This window comes from Panthera uncia, chromosome A2 (assembly GCF_023721935.1).
Source record: "Panthera uncia isolate 11264 chromosome A2, Puncia_PCG_1.0, whole genome shotgun sequence".
Classification (NCBI taxonomy): Eukaryota; Metazoa; Chordata; class Mammalia; order Carnivora; family Felidae; genus Panthera; species Panthera uncia.
This window is the reverse complement of record NC_064816.1, coordinates 34,627,374-34,647,554: the sequence shown is the minus strand read 5'-3', so window position 1 is coordinate 34,647,554 and position 20,181 is coordinate 34,627,374. Positions and strand designations below refer to the sequence as shown.

Genomic DNA, 20,181 nt, shown 5'->3' with positions numbered 1-20,181 from the left:
TAGCTCCAGGGCCTTAGCCATCCTCTGTGCACAGTGCCCAACACATGGCCTGCTGCGGGAGAGTTGATCAGAAGTGCTGGTTGGGGTGCCTGGGTGGCTCAGTCGGTTAAGCTCCGACTTCCGGCTCAGGTCATGATCTCATGATTCGTGGGTTCCAGCCCTGCTTTGGGCTCTGTGCTGACAGCTCAGAGCCTGGCACCCGCTTCGGATTCTGTGTTTCCCTCTCTGCGCCTTCCCCACTTGTGCTCTGTCTCTCTGTCTCTCAAAAATCAATAAAAATGTTAAAAAAATAAAATATGTAGAATCTTATGTTTATTTAAGGATATCTTATATTCTGTTTATAAATATGGCTTTATTAAAAAATTAAAACATCTACTTATTTAACAAAAATGTGGGTCAGTTAACATTAGCACTGTCAAGAGACTTTTTATTTTTTGCCACAGGAGGGCACTGTTGGCAAACATAAGATGATTTTTAGGTTGAAATTTAATAAAGGTTTAGATTAAGCTCTTAAGAAGCATTTGTCCCACTAATAGATTAAAATGGCCAATATTGTCGGCAGTGGGCATTGCCTTGCCATTAATTCTGTCACGGCTGAGTTTACTGTGTATATATGTCCATGAACTGCATGTTATCTATATCAGAATCATACTGTGTTTCACCTAGAATGCTCTGTGAGTCATTTTCACATACGGAAGTCACCTTGGCGGGTCTTCTAGTTGAACTCTATTAGTTCACAGGTTCATTTAGGGTCATAGAAGTTAGATGACCGTTCATTTGGGAGTGAAACTAAAGACTTACATTTATTCATTTATTTAACAGAGCATATTTAACACCCATGATGCACAGGACATTATGGTAGAGATTAGGGTACAGGAGAAATACAATATCATCCTTCCCCTCAAGAGGTTTATTCTGGTTGTAAGTGAACAGACCCTGACCCCCACCCCCATCCCCAACCTGTAACCCCATGCCCCAGCCAGGAGTGCAATCGTTAACATAGTAGAGGCACTGTTACCCATCTTTATGTACAACTTACCTTACGAATATTCTTTATGTAGACATTAGATCACATCACATAAAAACTTTTATGGTAAAAATTCAAGTGCTTGGCAACTTGTGGGTAGCCTTCACATATTATGTTGGTTATTTATTATGTTAAAATCCTTGGACCCTCTGTTTTGATGATTTGAAAAATGAGAAATGAGAGGAAAATTTCCAATTAAAAAACTGGTCTAATTAAAAGAAATAAACCCTCTGCAGTAAGGATAATTGGGCCTTGAGAGATTTATGGCTAAATTGCCATTACTGTTCCCATTGGTTCAGCCCCAGACCTGGGCGATTTCCCTCGGACAACAAGCTGTAGAGTCACGCTGGGTGTTCCTGAATTCGGTGAGTGCATTTCATTTCATGTAACTTGCCAGTTTGTTTTCTGTGTTTCCTGTATACCGGCTCTGGATGCAACCATTGTCACTTAGTGATGATTGCTTTTGTGCTTCTCGTGGTCACTGGAAGGCTGGATTTTTCTTCATTAACAAAATGCACTGTTTGCTCATAATTCTACTAGAAAGGATTGTGTCACTGCCCTTAAGTAAGGATGCTGTGTGGTTTTAAGGAATTTCTCGGTTCTTAAAATGACAGTGTGTGAACCTTATAAAAACACAGCATGTCTGTTTAATTTATTTAAATCATCGCCAACTGGAAGAGCCTTTTTAAAGAACTCTCCACCACCTAATTTAGATGAGATAGTACTGCTAACACTTGAAATTAAAATGCCATTTATAAAATGTTTAATATTTAATAGACACAGTTATTGTCTTTAATGGCTCATTTACAACATGCTTTAATATGTTCTAAAATGGCTCAGTAGTAAATTCTTCATAGATGTTTTTAAGCAGGCAATAAAAAAGCAATTTATGACATGTATATACCACATTCTGGCAGAAAAAACGTGCCCACTCTAACATATGACGGTGAACATGCTCTAAATTACTAAGTAATTCCATGCATCGTGTGATAATTATAAATGATAGCCCAGTGGAGGCATCGGCCATGTATCCATGTTTGAAATATATTCATGTAAGCATCAATAACCTATTAGATACATTTACCTTCATCAGCACACTCTTAAAAATAGGAAACTCATTAATACTTGTTTCAGAATAAATTTGTGAAGAGAAGGTTTACATCGGCTTTTATGTATTTTTGTGGAAAAGCTGCTTGAAAATTTCCAGAAGACAATTCAATGCGGTTTTGTTATTTAAGCAACTGGAAATGGAAACATCTTTCCTCATTTCTGTCTGAAGAAATGATGAATGAATTTATGTAGGCAACTTCCATTTCAAAATTTCCATTGTTTATCAGATAAGACATCCCTTAGTGGGATCATCTTTTCTCGTGTTTTCCACTCACAAACCTGCTCCCCCCCCCTTTTTTTAACTCCCTAAACCCAGGTTGCTAATTTTTGATGCATTTGTCATTTACATCATCTGCTGTCTTGATTGAGTAGAAATGAGTATGGTAAAATGATTTATTACAACGTCCAAACTTTTAAGGGTGTCACCTCTTTTATCAGTTGTTGGGAGAATTATGCTAACCTGTTCCCTGATACAGTGGGGGGGGGGGGGGGGCGGGGACTGAGAACCAGAGTTGCCAGGCCCTCCTAGTAGATCCCACCCTGGGAGGTCAGACGAACTGACGGTGAGTCTGGAAATAGCCAGTTATTGGAAAGTGGCCACTGTGCAGGTGATGCAAGGCAGAACTTGTAACACTCACCATTGGCCAGGCGGGAAAGGGCAGTGCCGTTTGGGACCATTTGCTTTATTATTTTTTTAAATTTAATTATTATTATTATTTTTTTTTATTTTAGAGACAGAGAGTGAGAGTCAGCAGGGGAGAGGGGCAAGGGGGGAGAGAGAATCCAAAACAGGCTCCGCACTTAGCGTGAAGCCGACACGGGGCTCGATCCCATGACTCTGTGATCTTGACTTGAGCCGAAATCAAGAGTGAGTTGCTTAACCAACTGAGCCATCCAGGTGCCCCCTGTTTGCTTTGTTATTAAGCGAGAATCTGCTCTGCTGTGTTGTTGCAGAAATGCTTCCAAATTGGAGTTTGTCAGGAAATGAGTCTGGGAGGGTGCATAGACAAAAATCCTCTTTTTTTTCCTTTGGTTTTGTTTCAATGCCGAATTCCTTCATTGAAATCCACAAAAGTAATTTAGCCTTCATGCGGTATGTTCTGGCTCTGGTGTATTTTCTCTGCAATGTTTTAGACAAGTTGTGATCTGCAGTGTGGTTGTCTCCCATCTGTTTGAAAAATGGCAGCTTAAGCATTCAAGGACTTTAGAATTCTTGCATGTTTGGTCTTAATTTGGAAAATGACATAAGACTTTAATAAATCTGCAGCAAATCAGAAGCCTGCAGCAATTCTGAATCCCTGTTTTTTCGCAGCTTTTCCGAGATGAAGCAACATTTATTTAGGGGTTAATAGCAAACACCTTTGGCTCCAAGCCTGGATCTGCTTGCACATTTAGTCCAGTTGCCTACACACATTTTTCCAGGCAGAATTCTCATCTTTAGGATGCTGATCAAGGTCTTGAGTCCCTAAAGAAGATAGATTTATTTTCAGTCTATTTACTAAAGCATGAAAAGAGACTAATACTTTTTGGAAATAATTTCACAGGAACTGGAACAGTAGGTGCCTTGCTACCAGATGGCTTGAATTTGAATCCTAACGTAGCTGCTTGTTGGCTGGGTGACCTTGGGCAAATCACTTACTGTCTTTATGCCTTACTTTCCTCATCTGTGTATCAGGATATAAATAAATCCTACTAATATTTTATTTGTTTAAAATTTTTTTTAATGTTTATTTATTTGAGAGAGAGAGAGAGAGAGAGTGACAGAGTGAGCAGGGGAGGGGCAGAGAGAGAGAGGGAGACACAGAATCCAAAGCAGGCTCCAGGCTCTGAGCTGTCAGCACAGGGCCTGACGTGGGGCTTGAACTCACCAACTGTGAGATCATGACCTGAGCCAAAGTTGGACGGTTAACCAACTGAGCCACCCTGATGCTCCAATCCTACAAATATTTTAAAGTGCTTTAACATAGGGACTGGCACTATGTGAGTGCTTCTGTGGGGGCTTTAGTGGATGCTCAGAGAATTGAATTAACCAGAACATTACAACTACCAACTCTCCGTGTTGTTTAGGATTGGTAATAAATTCTAAACCACTTTTGTATATCTTATGAATGGAAGGCTTTTAATTAGATATGTCACTTTTTGTGGGCTATGGGCATTGAGGAAGGCACCTGTTGGGATGAGTGCTGGGTGTTGTATGGAAACCAATTTGACAATAAATTGTATATATGTATAAAGACATGTAACTTCTTATTTTGACATCATTTCTGACTTAATGAAAAGTTGAAAGAATAGTACAAAGAATGCCTATATGACCTTTACCCGGATTCACCAATTGCTTACATTATGCTCATTATTTTTTATATTCATTCAGTCTTCTGTGTCTCCCTTCCTTTGCCCTTCCCTCCTTCCCCCTCCCTCCCAGCATCATTTGAAAACGAGGTAGAGGCATTTGCTTTTTATTCTTCAATATTTTAAGGTGTATTTTTTAATATAATTTAATCTTTTTATTATTTTTTTTAACGTTTATTTATTTTTGAGACAGAGAGAGACAGAACATGAATGGGGGAGGGGCAGAGAGAGAGGGAAACACAGAATCGGAAGCAGGCTCCAGGCTCTGAGCCATCAGCCCAGAGCCCAACGCGGGGCTCGAACTCACAGACCGCGAGATCATGACCTGAGCTGAAGTCGCTTAACCGACTGAGCCACCCAGGCGCCCCAAGGTGTATTTTTTTAGTAATGACATTCTCTTTCTTATTTACAGTATGATCAAAATCAGGAAACTTAAGGTTGCTACAACCCTCTAATCTGCAGGCTACGTTTAGAAATTGTTAATTGTAGCAATAATGTCATTTATAGCAGTATGTGTGTATGTTGTGTGTATGTGTGTGTAGGCACTTCATCCTGAGGATAGCTTTGTGTGTGTATGTGTGTGTTTCTGGTCCCAAGATCCAGTCAGTGCACCATCAGAATTGCATTTTGTTGCCATGTGTCTCTCCTTTATTTGAAACAATTCCTTAGAATTTTTTTTTTTTTTTTTTTGGTCTTTCATGACCTTGATACTTTCAAAAGCAATTACATTTTAGAGTGTCCCTCAAATTTGAGTTAGTCTGATTTTGCGTCGTGATTAGATCTTGCTGTAAGGTCATTGTGTCTTCCAATTCTAAAAGGAACTGTGATATATCATCCCTGTAAATTTGTAGACTGGAAAGCTGAGAAGGAACTTGATGCTATCCAGATTGACATGTGTGGAGTGAGGCGGGTGTAGCAAAACCAACACAGATATTCTGAGGCTGCTTATCTACAAGTAAATGACTATTTCAAAAGAATAATCCCCTTAGGGAATTCGCCCTACTCATGGGGGGAGGGGGGCAAATAGATCCAGAGAAAAGAGAAAGGGAAAAAAACCTCACTATTTCCTTGATAAGAAATCAAGTGTAGGCAGAATTTTTTCCTGTGTACAACAGAAATAAATTAAACATCTGAAGAATGGTCTCCTGTGGCTGGAAACCTCCAAGTTTCTTGGTACCAGGAAACATAAACAGGCACTCTCTGCTCCTTTGTTGGAAGAGAGTGACTATCCCTACGCAGTACTAACACATGAGGGAAAAGATGAAAAATGTACCCGACATCTAAATGCCAAGTGTTTTAAGTTCATTCTGAGAATGATGGGGCGCACGAAAACTTTTTTTTTTTTTTTTTTAAGTCAAGACATGGGCAGTGTCTTTCCTCATGGAAAACATGGAATCTCTTTAAAAACAAACACGTTTGGAAGCAGATGGGTAGAAAGGACTGTACTATGGCTGGAAAACAACAGAGAAAAGAAATGACTAGAAGTAAATGCTTTTGGTGCCATGTGCGAAGTTATTCATGCTCTTGATTGCACTCGAGTTTGGAAGTGACAAGAAAGAGTTAATCCTTTGAAGCCAGCGCCTAGGGTACACCCTGGGAAAATCTGACCGAATGAGTTACTGTCCAGCCTAAAATTAAACTCCTGGCTCCTTGTCTGGCATACGAACGATGAGATCACATTTCTTTTCACTGATGGGTCCATTTTTTAATGAATTGAAAAGAAGAATCCCCAGTGGTTCCTTTTGTGTGAAGAAAACAAGATAAATATTAGCTAGGAAAGGTCATTTTGGTTTCCAATATGTGGGAAGTTCATTATGATGGATTCTGATAAATTATACTGTGTATTTCTTTCCGATAACAGAAGGTCACACTGTGCCCTTGGGTGGACATCAGGACAAACATACTTAATAAAGTTGGAGGATGTGGGACATGAACAGTTTCCAGTATTTTTTCCCCCAAATACCTTATATTTGTGCAGTTATTCAAAGTCTCTTTCCTCTTGTTGAGCTGTTCACTCAAGGCCGACTCTCTTTCCTTAAGCCCCAAAGGGGTGGGTCTGTGTTCTTCAGTCAAACATGTAATTACCTTTAGGGGCGTCTAAAGAAGAGAAAAGGCTCAGTTGTGCTTTGTGGCAGGTTTGTAATAGGTTCAGTGTGATTCTAAAGTAACTAGACTGTGTTGCAGTGAACATTTTTATCTCATGTTTGCAACTGTAATATTTACTGATGCACATCGTCATTTTTCTCTGATCTCCACCACTGGGAGGGATGCCTTTAACTTAGCAATGTTAAATATGGTGTAGTTTTGGGGCGCCTGGGTGGCTTACTTGGTTGAGCTTCCGACTGTTGATTTTAGCTCAGGTCATGATCTCATGGTTCGTGGGACTGATCGGTTTTGGGATCTGTGCTGACAGTGTGGATCCTGCTTGAGATTCTCCCTCTCACTCTGCCCCTCTCCTGTACTCGCTCTCTCTCTCAAAATAAATAAATAAACTTAAAAAAAAATGGCGTAGTTTCAAGGTCCATTTCCCCCCCGCCCCTTTGACATGTCTTTGGTTTGGGATCATCTGAATCCTTGCAAAAATGTTTCACTGAGTAGAAAAGTCCTTTGAGGTCTGTGCATTAAAGGACCGTGTTGGATGTCAATTAGGGAATTAACAAGTGTTCTTTGTATTTTGGTGTAATGGTTTATTTTGGAAAGACATTTACCCTCTTCCTCCTTCCTGGCTTTTCTTTCTTTCCTTTTTTTTTTTTTGGTATTTTTTTTTTTTAATAAGAAATTAATTGTCAAATTGGTTTCCATACAACACCCAGTGCTCATCCCAATAGGTGCCCTCCTCAATACCCATCACCTACCAACCCCCTCCTTCCCAGCCCCCATCAACCCTCAGTTTGTTCTGAGTTTTTAAGAGTCTCTTATGTTTTGGCTCCCTCCTTCTCTAACTTTTTTTTTTTCCTTCCCCTCCCCCATGGTCTTCTGTTAAGTTTCTCAGGATCCACATAAGAGTGAAAACATATGGTATCTGTCTTTCTCTGTATGACTTATTTCACTTAGCATCACACTCTCCAGTTCCATCCACGTTGCTACAAAAGGCTATATTTCATTCTTTCTCATTGCCACATAGTATTCCGTTGTGTATATAAACCACAATTTCTTTATCCATTCATCAGTTGATGGACGTGCTGGCTTTTCCACTGCGCTGTGAGCTTGGGCAAGTTGCGGAACTCTTGGAATGGGCAATCTCCCACTTCATTTTCATTCCAATGTTAAAAAATGGGGAGAATGGAATTTTGCATCATGAATGGTTTGGGATCCTCCATCAAATTTTGAATGCCTTTGCTGCTGAGAGAACTTTTCCTTTAAAATTGTGTTCTGTTAACCACATCTGTGGCTAGTGAGTGTAGGATTCTGTATCCTTCCCCCCTTGTGTGTTAGGACACTTTACAAATATAGATGCATTCCGTTGCCTACCACAGTCCTGCAACTGCAGATTTCACTGTAAAAAACAGTATTTTGCTACCAGAAATCTGTATCCTTTCAACATTAGAATGCTAACGCCTTGCCATCTTTTTTGTTTCTTAAATAGGTCTTCCCAAGCTAAGATAATTTTTTGGAACTGCAGAAATTGTTGGCGATAGCTACAAATGGGAATTTGGAGTTGGTCTGAAATTCATCTTGAAATAATTGTGTTTGACTGGAACCATATCTTGTGAAGTCACCAAGGTAAAATGATTTTAACAGACACCTAGAGATGGTTTCTTTATGAAGCATTGAGGATTTAGCAAAACGGAGTATCTTAGAGTTGATGATCCTTTATAAAAAGTTTCTTTTACATTTGAATTTTTGGGTATTTTGGGAATCCAAGTTTTTCAAATTTTAGCTCTCATTTTTGAAACCATTTCCGTCTGTAAAGCAGTGTCTTGGCTACTTGGTAGAGTGACAGGCGAAATTTTAAAGATAAGCCAATTTTGTTATACTTTTGAACAAAATGTTCAATGTGGAAGAAATTGAAGTTGAAATATTATGGTACGTGTAGTAGGTCAGAAATCTTTTTACTGGGGGTCTGGTTTATTGACTAAAATAAAGACTGTTGAATGCTCACTCATCCCCAGGCCTTTTTCCAGACAGCAACAGCTGTTGTTAAGTAAATACCTGTTCTAGGCACCGAAACGTCTCCCAGGAACCTGCTACATAGAATTGTCCTTATAAGAAAATGGATCAGGGATCATCCCCTAGGATTGGAATGGGTGCCCTTGAGGCTTTGGCGTTGGGGTTTGTTGTTGGGATCCAACCAGGTAAACAGAAAAGGCATTCTGATAATGTTGGACACAGGGAATTGAATTCAGGGAATATATATAAAGGGGGAGTCAGAGAAGTCAAGCAGAAGGTGTGGAGGCAGCCCAGGGATAGGGAACAGTGGGAAGCTACTACCATCCAAGGCTTGTAGAACAGGAAGGAAGTTGTGTTTGCCAGCACCTGGGGGAAGGGACCCTCGGTGGGAGCTAGAACCATAATGGGCCTTCTGGCAGGAACTGGCACCATGGAGGAGAAATGACCCCTCCATAGATCCTTCCCAAATTGGAGAAGGTGGGGAGAAATACCCCTATCCTTTTTCTTTCATTCTCCAGGCTCTAGGTACCATCTCCTATTGGTTAAAGCCAGCTGATTCAGGGGCCTGGAAATCGCATCCGGTAGGAGTGACCCAGGGGAAGGGAAGAGAATGGATCTTAGGTCAAAACAGGCTCTGGCAGGGAGAGGCTTCATGTATGAAACCACTTCCTGTGACATTTTAACAAGCATGGTGTGGTCTCTTTATACCTCTGAGGATGAGTCTTCTCTTGAGGATGACTCCCCAGCCCCACAAAGTAAATGAGGTGTATTGCATGTGCTGTCTTCTGTTTGAAGACGGACAGTAGTGGACACTACAATGCCCTGCCCAGATCCCCCTTTAGGAATGAAGGATTTATTCCCTCACTGTTGGGAGTGCTGCAGAAGGTGGCCTACAGCTTCTTTGAATTATCCTCAATTCAAAGAGCCCCCTTGCCTAAAATTACCCCCCTTTTTAGGGGCAGCTCATATCCAGTGATGGATCAACATGGAAAAGGTGTGGCCCTTGCCAACTTAGGACCACTGAGAATGGGCATCTCAGCTGTGGAATTCTCTATTGGGTTATCTGAGGCCTTTTTCTCCTACTGTCCTGCTTTCTCCCCTCCCTTGCCTTCCTCCTCCGTAGGTGATAACCCTAGAGCACCCGTCAATTAATTCTCTGCTCAAGCAATTCCCAACCTTGATACTCAGAGAATCTCAAATATACTCTCCAAATTTGGTAAGATCCATTCAGACAAGTTTAGGTGATAAAGAGACTGATAAACAGATGGAAACCAGATTTCACTTGTACATTAGGTAGGAGAGGTTATAGTTCCCCTGAAAGACCCAATCTGAATTTGGAGACTAAATTGGGTGGGACTTAGTGGTTAGAGACAGGGGAGCCAAGCCACAAAGCCGAAGAAAAGTCTTTAATGGTACTGAGTGGAAGGTAAAGAATTAAGCCAATGGGCATCTGGAAATTGGATTAAGAATAAGAAGGTAGGGAGGTGGGGTGCCTGGGTGGCTCAGTCGGTTAAGTGTCCCACTTCAGCTCAGTTCCTGATCTCACAGTTTATGAGTTTGAGCCCTGCGTCGGGCTCTGTGCTGACCGCTCAGAGCCTGGAGCCTGCTTCGGATTCTGTGTCTCCCTCTCTCTCTCTGCCCCTCCCCTGCTCACACTCTGTCTCTTTCTCTCTCTCAAAAATAAATAAACATTAAAATTAAAGAAAAAAAAAGAATAAGAAGGTGAGTTTCAGAACCAGGTTGACTTTGATGGGTTTATTTACAAGGAGAGAGAGCTGTTCATACTTGAAGTTCTCAGCAATGTGCCTCACATCTCAGAGAATGGATCGTGGATACACGGACTGGGCAGGGGGGGATTCTGGTCTTCAGGTCAGTCTGGTACCTCTGAGGAATGCCAGCTGAAGGAAAGGATAGTGAGGGAGAGCACGTTCCCTTTGTGTAACATTTTCCTCAGAGTTGAGAGCAGGTCCTGGCTGTTAGCAAGAACACAAGGATCTCAATTATATGGGCCCAAGGAAATGGATTTTGCTGATAACACGCAGTTGCTTGGACATCATGCTTTCCCCAGTTGAGCCTCTAGGTGAGGACATGCCCAGAGGACATTTTGATTTCTGTCCTGTGAGTCCCTGGGCCGAGGACCTGGCTAGAATGTGCCAGACTTCTGACTTAAGTGCCCTGTGAGATAATAGGTCCAGTGTCATTTTAAACTGCAGAGTGTAGCAGTTTGTTATGCAGAAACAGAACACTAGGGGCGCCTGGGTGGCGCAGTCGGTTAAGTGTCCGACTTCAGCCAGGTCACGATCTCATGGTCCGTGAGTTCGAGCCCCGCGTCAGGCTCTGGGCTGATGGCTCAGAGCCTGGAGCCTGTTTCAGATTCTGTGTCTCCCTCTCTCTCTGTCCCTCCCCCGTTCATGCTCTGTCTCTCTCTGTCCCAAAAATCAATAAACGTTGAAAAAAAATTAAAAAAAAAAAAAAAAAAAAAGAAACAGAACACTAATACCCCATTTATCTGATTCCTTAAAATTCTCCCTTTTGGGGTCACTAATTGCTGCCAACTGGAAGCCAAAGTGCCTGATCCAGCCTGCAAATGTGTTTTACTTGGTCTGTTCCGCACTCTGTGTTTAAAATAAGACAAATGGAGTTAGTTGCCAACATGTAAAATGTGCTTATCGCATACCAGAGTCCATTTTCTCTTGAAAAGTTAGTCCTGGCCTCCCTGGGCTCACATTCCTGGGCTACAGTAACAGTCCGGGGTGGCAGCCTCTGTCCCTAGCTAGGCCTCCCCACTCCCTGCCACTCCCAGTGCCTCGGGTCTTGCCAGCCTATGCCCTCACTTGCAGGCATTTGAATTTTTGACACTTGGGTTAGAGCTTTTGTAACAATTAGGTCAATAACTAATATTGGAGTTAACAACTGGAATTTAAAAAAAAATTTAATGTTTATTGTATTTTATTTTTTTATTAAAAAAATTTTTTTAAACATTTATTTATTTTTTGAGAGACAGAGACAGAGGATGAGCAGCTGAGGGGCAGAGAGAGAGGGAGACACAGAATCTGAAGCAGGCTCCAGGCTCTGAGCTGTCAGCATGGAGCTCGACACAGGGCTGAAACTTGTCAACCACAAGATCATGACCTGAGCCAAAGTCAGACACTCAACTGACTAAGCCCTCCAGGCACCCCACAACTGGAATTTTAAAACACAATGGGTTGGGACAGAGCACTTTGCCCACAAATTCCACAAATACGGAATTTTGAAACTACATGCTTTCGCCAGTTAGTAATAAATTAATAATCAATTCCCTAAAATGATACTATAATTAATTACAGTTGATTCTTGAACAACACGAGGGTTGGGGCACTTGAGTCCTCCAAAACTTAACTACTAAGAGCTTGCTGTTGACTGGGGCACCTGGCTGGCTCAGTTGGTTAACAATCCGACCTCAGCTCAGGTCATGATCTCACAGCTTGTGAGTTCAAGCTCCGTGTTAGGCCCTGTGCCGACAGCTCAGAGCCTGGAGCCTGCTTTGGAATCTGTGTCTCCCTCTCTCTCTCCGCCCCTCCCCTGTCCCTCTCTCTCTCTGCCCCTCCCTGTCCCTCTCTCTCTCTGCCCTTCCCCTGTTCATGCGCTCTCTCTCCCTCTCCCTCCCTCCCTCCCTCTCTCTCTCTCTCTCTCTCAAACATAAGTAATAAAACATTAAAAAAAAAAAAGAGCCTATTGTTGACTGGAACACTTACCAATAAACAGATGGGAGAGATAGGAGATGGGGCTTTGAGAAATGAAGGCATGTGTAGGGCCTTTACAGCAGAGAGACTTGATGTCCCCATGTTAGTTTAGAATGCTCAGGATTTCCAAGGCGACGGGCAAAAGAAAGTCAACACTTGGTGCCTTTTTAATGCCGAGTTGTTCAAAGATGATACTGGAACCTTGCCTTCCCCTGGCTGCTTCAAAGGCAGATGGTGTCTCCTGTCAATGAGGAGGATGATACCTTTTCAACAAGATCTGTGTGGCTGAACTGGGAGACGCCAAGAGAGAAGGGTGGGGGTAGAACCTGTTCTCTGGAGTATGATTTGGATGCTAGGTGCCCAAGGCGGTGCTTTCCCTCAAGCACAGACTCGGGGCTCTGGCTGAGGTGATGCTGGTGGTCATGGGATCTCGACCCTTCCTTCCAGAGCTTCAGAAATTTCATCTCTAGTGAGGCAAAACGGAAGCCAAGCCCATGGGCCTGTCTTTACTGTCTGTCCGTGAGTGTTGATACATGAACTACATATATGAAGGGGATTCCTTTGATCCACTCTAGTGAATTATATCAGGGACAACATGACTCATGTGCCTAATACCACTGGAGTTTCACATGCCAACCTCTCTGACTTTTGCTTGAAAAAGTTAATTAAAAAAATTGGAAACAAGTCGATCACGTTCTATCTAATGTCATGTCAAAAAGGGCAGGAAATTAGGGAGATGTCAACCATCCTTCAATTAAAAAGAAAATTGGGGGATGGGACACCTGGGTGGCTCATTTGGTTGAGCATTACACTCTTGATTTAGCTTCTGGTCATGATCCCAGGGTCCCAGGGTCATGGGATTGAGCCTTGTGTTGGGCTCTGTGCTGAGTGTGGAGCCTCTTAAGATATTCTCTCTCTCTCTCTCTCTCTCTCTCTCTCTCTCTCTCTCTGCCCCTTTCCCCCACATCCACATGAACTTGTCGTTGAGCAACTGTTTTGATACTGTCCATTCATATGAACCTAGGTTTATCTTCCCAGCTTTATTGAAATATAATTGATACATAACCCGGTATGTGTTTAAGGTATACAATGTGATGATTTGATAAATATATATAAATTGCAAAATGGTGACCACCATAGTATTGGCTACCATCTCCATCCTGTCATGTATTCTTTTTTGTAATGAGAACATTTAAGATCTACTCTTAGCAACGTTTAAGTATATGATAAAGTATCGTTAGCTGTAACCACCATGCTATACCTTAGGCCCCTGAACTTATTAATCTTGTAGCTGAAAAATCGTACCATTTGAACAATATCACCCCCATTTTTCTGCCCTCCCAACCTTTGCTAACTACAGTGTTTCTCTGAGTGGCTTTTTTAGATTCCATATATAAGTGTTATCAAATAGGATTGGTCTTTTCCTGTGTGACTTGTTTCCCTTAGCCTAATGCCCTCAAAATCGATCCGAATTGTTGCAAATGACAGGATTCCATTTTTTCATGGCTGAATAATATGCCATCATACATATATACCACATCTTCTTTATCTTCTCATCTGTTTTTATTTTATATTTACCTATTCTTGCCCATATTCCCACCAAACTTTGAGGCTGATAATCATATATTAATATGTATATATAGTATGTAGCCAGGAGAGAACTCTCAGGCTGAGTGTGACAATTTCTGTGGTTTCTTTGAAATGCAGAAACCGTGGCTATTTTATTTGAATCCACCTTTAAGTATGTAACTTTCTCATTTCATGATATAAAATAGTATACATACCCCCATGTTCTATCAGGACAAGTCAAGCTATACACTGGGGCTTCATAAATAGACTTAGCAGTTGTAAAAATTTTTTTTAAAAATGGTTATTTTTGCTAGACAGAGCACAAGCCGGGTGGGGATGGGGAAGAGAGAGCAGGAGAGCCAGAATCTGGAGCAGGCTCCAGGCTCTGAGCTGCCAGCACAGAGACTGATGCAGGGCTCGAACCCATACGCCGTGAGATCATGGCCTGAGCTGAAGTCAGCCACTTAACCGACTGGGCCACCCAGGTGGCCCTAAATAGACTTCTCACTGAAGCACATTGCTAACATGAAAACTCGTAATTACAAAAAGTGTTCATTGCACATTGAGTTAATACTGGGTGCAAATCAGATGTAATTGGCCTTCACTTTCCTTGGGGGGAGAAGAAGTCCAGCACTGAATATGTCCTGCAGCTTTCTCCCAGTTTCCCCCAGAGCCTGTTGGCATGTTTGCCCCAGGGCCTCACCTCACTGAGCTCTCGCTGACTTTGTGTCCTGCTTTCTCTCCAGGATGAGAGTCTATGCTAAGTCAGTGTTACTGTCACACTGGCTCTTTCTGGCCTATGTGTTAATGGTGTGCTGTAAGCTGATGTCCGCCTCGAGCCAGCACCTCCGGGGACACGCAGGTAAGCCCTGTAAGCTCATGATATGCCACTGAGATCAATTAATAAAACCCTTGCAAACGTCAGAGTCCATGTTTGAGACACAGGTAATTGACAAGAGCTTTTGATGGTGTATAAATAACGGGAGAAAGCATGAAATAATCAGAGCAAAGCAGTTCAGTGGTGTGGTGTTTAAAGAATGTTGCTGCAGACATTTTTTAAAGATGTTTTCCAGGTTTGTTCCTTTTCCTTTCTTGAGTACATTTCCATTCTTACAGTGGTTTTTCTCAAAGAATCCCAGAGAGCCAGCAGCACTTTCTTTGTGCATGTATTACTGCTGTAGCTTCCTTTGAAGGCAGAACATCTTTATTGGTAAACTTAAACACTTCCAGGGCTGGAGCGAAGCTTTCAGATAATCTAAGACCTTTTCAACATGTGTGGAGAAACGATGGTGAAGGGTTTAAAAAAATGAAGAAGAAAGGAAAGAAAAAAGCAGTGGTAGCTTTTGTATGGGACCTAAAATAAGACGTGTCTAAAGTTTTAGAGTATCATCCTCATAATTTCTAGTGAGACCCTGGTCTATACTTTGCTTATTTCTAAAAAAAGATGAAAATAATCAGTTAAGTATCTGTGTGTGGTTGTGCAGGTGCATGTGTGTGTGTGTGTGTTTGCCCCCATTCCCCTTTCCTTGTTACATCTACATTGAAAGTGGTACATACTTGGAAAGCCCACAGTGAATTGTGTTTTCCTGAGTAATTCACGTTTGTGGACTTATTGCCAGGTAATTAATTTGCTGTCTTTGCTTCCATAGTTTGAGGCGTGGCAATGCCAGGCTTGCTTTGACGGCTTGGTGAAAAAGTGAATATTGAACCCTTAAACCAGGTATAGGTCAGAATCATGAATTCTCTCCCACAGGTCTTGTGTGTAGAGTTTATCAGATATCCCTACCTTCAGATGTGTAACTGGTTGTGCTTTCCACTCTGTTATTCTGGTATTTAAAGGTTAAGACATAATTTTAGGCTTCAGATGAGTTTAAAAATCTCTCACAACTCAATTTTCCCTTCTCAAGCGAGAGTTCAGAGAAGAAGGGAAAAATAATTGAAATTTTAATGAATCAGCATAAAATCAATACCATTTGGCTGCTGTGAAGTGCCTACAGCTAGCTGGTCATTGCACTGTGTGTCTTTTGATGAGCTTGTTCTCAGGGATAGAGTGTGTGAAGTCATTAGTCTTATCTGTTTAATTCGTATCTCTTTTCTTGGGTGGAGGTTGAGAGGGTAGCAGTCAGGCAAACCTTTCAGTGGGGCAGGTTATCAAGAACAGATTTCCAGACATCCAGGAACTCAGCTTGCAGCATTGTGTTGGAAAGTGATTAAAAGTTGAAGGAAACACAGGATGTGACGGAACCTTCAGTTTTTATCCATGTGGCAATCCTCATGTCTTTGAATTTAGAAAAGGTGCAACCATAGGGATAGATATAAATTAAGATTAGAATTATATACAAAAGAAGTAGGGACAGGATCTTCCATATGAGGAAAGACTCAACAGCAATCAGGACAGCAAGAAGTCAGAGCAAAGCCTTGGCAAATTCTGCTAAGGAAATGAAATTTTCATTCCTAGGTGATTTTATTTGGATCCTCAGCACGTGCTTCTTGGCTTTTGGGGGCTTCCTTCATCTTTGTGATTTAAATCCCTCTCACCACTTGTCTAAACAACCATCAAAGGAGCCAGGACTGGACTGGTTCCCTCCTGAAGGGGGCTCTGTTCTCTTATTCTTTTACTGTGTGTGTGTGTGTGTGTGTGTGTGTGTGTGTGTGTGTTAGATATAGAAAGAGATTTCTTATGACGTATTGGCTCACATAACTGTGTAGGCTGAGATGTTTCATGATCTGTAATTTGCAAGGTGGAGGGATTGGATGAGGCTCTGACACATTGGGCAGTGGCATCTACTCAGTCCACCAATTTAAACGCTAATTGCTTCCAGAAACACCTTTACAGACACACCCAGAAATAATATTTTTTAAAAACTATTTATTTTGAGAGAGAGTGAGTGAGTGTAAGCAAGTGGGGGAGGGGCAGAGAGAGAAAGAGAAAGAGAGAAAATCCCAAGTAGGCTCTGTGCTGTCATCATGGAGCCCAACCACGAGACCAACCATGAGACCATGACCTGGCCCGAAATCGAGAGTTGGGGGCTTACCCATCTGAGCCACCCCATGTGCTTCAAGACACACCCAGAAATAATGTTTAATCAGGTATCTGGGCATCCCATGGCCCAATCCAGCTGATACATAAAATTAATCATTAACAACTATCCTTCTGGAAAAAAAAGAATGTGTATACCAGTATGTGTGTATGCACTTACATATTATTGTGCTCCTTGTTTTGATTTTTTTTCCCATTTAACAACAGAGTTTGTAGATTTTTTTATGTGAGTGCTTATAGATCTGTCACACTGCTTAGTCCTCTATGGTATGGATGTGCCATAAATGATTTGACCATTCCCAATTTTGTGGGCGCTTGGCTTCTTACCATATTTATACAACTGTGTATGTTCCAACTTCAGATGAATTCCTAGTAGTGAGATATTGAGTTAAAGTGCATGTAAATGCATTAGTGAGAGTAGCCTAATTGCTGTAACCAAAAGACCAAGTACACAGAATGGCTCAACAAATGGAAGTTTGGTTTTTGCTTATAAGTCTTGGGGGTAGGAGGTAACTACGTCAGCCGGGTGATCATTCTGTACTGCAGTCTCTTTGGAACCGACAGTGGATGGAAGTACTATCATTTTCAACCTGTGGCATCCCCAGTTGTCCTAGAGTGGCCTCTATTCCAGTCACCTGGGAAGGGAGATGTGCAGGGAAAATTCACCTGAGAGGTGTTAATGGGGTGGCCTAGACGAGGGCTGCATCACTTGCACCGTCCTGCCATTGGCTACAGCAAGTGGGGGAGGGGCAGAGAGAGAAAGAGAGAAAATCCCAAGTAGGGTCTATGCTGTCATCATGGAGGCCAACTCTTTCTCGATCTCACCAACCATGAGACCATGACCTGGCCCGAAATCGAGAGTTGGGGGCTTACCCGACTGAGCCACCCGTATGCTTCAAGACACGCCCAGAAATAATGTTTAGTCAGGTATCTGGGCATCCCATGGCCCAATCCAGCTGATACATAAAATTAATCATTAACAACTATCCTTCCGGAAAAAAAAGAATGTGTATACCAGTATGTGTGTATACCAGAGGCCCATAACCACACCTTAGTGCAGAGCAACTGGGAAACACTTTAGCTGTGCAGGGAGATTAGCAGAACCTGAATTTTGGTGAGTATTCAGCTTCTGACCCAGCACGTTAATGTTTTAGTAGTGCCTAAGCGCCCTTCGAAACTTTTGGACTTATTTATACTTCCACTAACAGTAATTGAGTGATCATGCCCGTTTCCCCAAAACCTTGTCAACACTTGGTGCTTCAAGTTTTTTTTTTTTTTAACGTTTATTTATTATTGACAGACAGAGAGTCACAGAGCATGAGCACGTGAGTGGTAGAGAGAGGGGGAGACACAGAATCAGAAGCAGGCTCCAGGCTCTCAGCACAGAGCCCGATGCGGGGCTCGAACTCACAAACTGCGAGATCATGACCTGAGCCGAAGTCAGTTGCTTAACCAACTGAGCCACCCAGGCGCCCCATTGGTGCTATCAGGTCTTAATTTTTTGCCAACTTGTGGGTTGTATGGGCTTGCATCTGTTTTTGACTGACAACTCAGTGTGCTGGTGAACTGTTTGTTTTTATTTGAGCTACTGTATTCTTTATCCACTTTTCTTTTGGCTCTCGTGATTGTTTACTCATTGATTTGCAAAAGCTTTTTGTAGACTGGGCACTTTGATAATCCCCTACCTCATCCCTTCACTGTTCTCCCTTTTCCCTCCCATTCCAGTGAGGCTGTGTGTGTGTGTGTGTGTGTGTGTGTGTGTGTGTGATGGAGAGGGGTTGGGGACTGGTAGAAATTTTCACTAATGACCTTCAGGAGAAGCAAGTCTGTGGTTTTCTTCCTAGCATAAGAGCTCCGCTGATAGAAAACTCGGAGTCAGAATCAACAGGAGTGGGGTGGGGGTGGGGGAGGCTGTCTGTACTGAGAGGCTGAGAAGCTCTAGTCAGATTTTTACTCCGCTCTGGATGTAGGCAGCTCCAGAGCAGGAACAAGCTGCAGAGGGTTAACTGCAGAAGCCTGTGCCTGAGTGTCCAGAAGGACTCCTGACACTGTCCCAAGGGCTTTTTGTTTGGTGCTGGCCAATTAAAGGAGCTGTGGCCCCAGGAAACCCTAGTTAGAAGTTTATTGGATGCTTTTAATGGCTTGGATTAGGAGAGTGGCTCATTGATGGTTGCGTATAAACAAGGAGAGTTCTTTTGTTTTAACATTTTTTTAATGTTTATTTTTGAGAGAGCATGAGTGCAGGAGGGGCAGAGAGAGGGAGACACAGAGTCCGAAGCAGGCCCCAGGCTCTGAACTGTCAGCACAGAGCCCGACGTGGGGCTCGAGTTCACCAACCACGAGATTGTGACCTGAGTCGAAGTCAGATGCTTAACCGACTGAACCGCCCAAGCGCCCCTAAACAAGGAGAGTTCTTACAACGACTCTCTAAGATGGTGGGGAAGAAGGTGCGACTTACCCCACTTTTGCAAGATGAGGTGTTAGGTGTGGCTTGCGGTTTTCATTTCAGTTCAAGCATTAAGAAGCCAAACCTAATAAAACCCCACCTACTTTTCCCAGGATAGGTGGTGGGAGTCTTTCTTTAAGGCACATGGCATTCATGGACAGAAGTCCACAAGTGGTGTTTCTAAGGAATTAGAAAACACAAAAGACCATCCTTCTTTGTTTTTTAAGGTCTTACTTGATGTAATGATGGAGTGTGAGACCACATGGACTTGTGTAGCCTCAAGCAATAGAAAAGGTGAAAGCGTCAACTGCTAGGTCAGTTTCTTTTAAAAGAAGTCAGAGTTAACTCTGTTATTTCTTCAACTAGCGATTTGTCTTTTTCTTCTTTTTCCTCTTTTTTTCCTGTCAGTAGCACCGTTTCCCCGCAAGAGGGCAGCAGACAACATGGTGGAAAGGTGCTGCCAGCTTCAGAAACTTGAGAAGCTTGTGGAATTAGTACTGGGGGGAGATTTACAAAAGTTTCGTCCAGTGTAGACATGATGAGTTTGGGATGATAAACACCCTACGACCTTGAGATTTATTCCTAGGATAAATTGGACACTTCAAAGAAATTTAAAATTCCCCTTAGAAGTTGGATGCTTCTTCTCTGATGTAACATCATCGCTTCTTTTCTGATGTAACAGACAGTTAGGAACGTAGGTGCTGCTGATTTGCAGATTCATTTCAGTGGCTCTATTTCCCCAGGGAGCTTTAAGTATGACCTGTTTTGGGGTTTTAAATGACAGCAGATGCTGTGGTGCTTAGCTGCT

At 42.3% G+C, this 20,181-nt stretch overlaps 1 protein-coding gene and 1 long non-coding RNA gene across 3 annotated transcripts in view; one reads left to right on the top strand and one right to left on the bottom strand.

Annotated features, from left to right (window-relative positions):
- The window catches only part of TAFA4 (TAFA chemokine like family member 4), a 149,830-nt gene that overhangs the window by 14,024 nt on the left and 115,625 nt on the right, over positions 1-20,181 (top strand). For both annotated transcript variants that reach the window (XM_049640877.1, XM_049640879.1), the window contains exons 2-3: positions 8,073-8,209; positions 14,634-14,749. In XM_049640877.1, coding sequence (XP_049496834.1) covers positions 14,635-14,749 — 115 coding nt within the window. In that variant the 5' untranslated portion in view covers positions 8,073-8,209; position 14,634. The remainder of the gene's footprint in view (positions 1-8,072; positions 8,210-14,633; positions 14,750-20,181) is intronic.
- On the bottom strand, positions 3,352-12,430 carry LOC125929559 (uncharacterized). The gene is made up of 3 exons (XR_007459904.1): positions 12,331-12,430; positions 6,450-6,583; positions 3,352-3,602 (listed from the first exon to the last, which is right to left on the bottom strand). It is a non-coding gene; the product is annotated as an uncharacterized LOC125929559 (long non-coding RNA).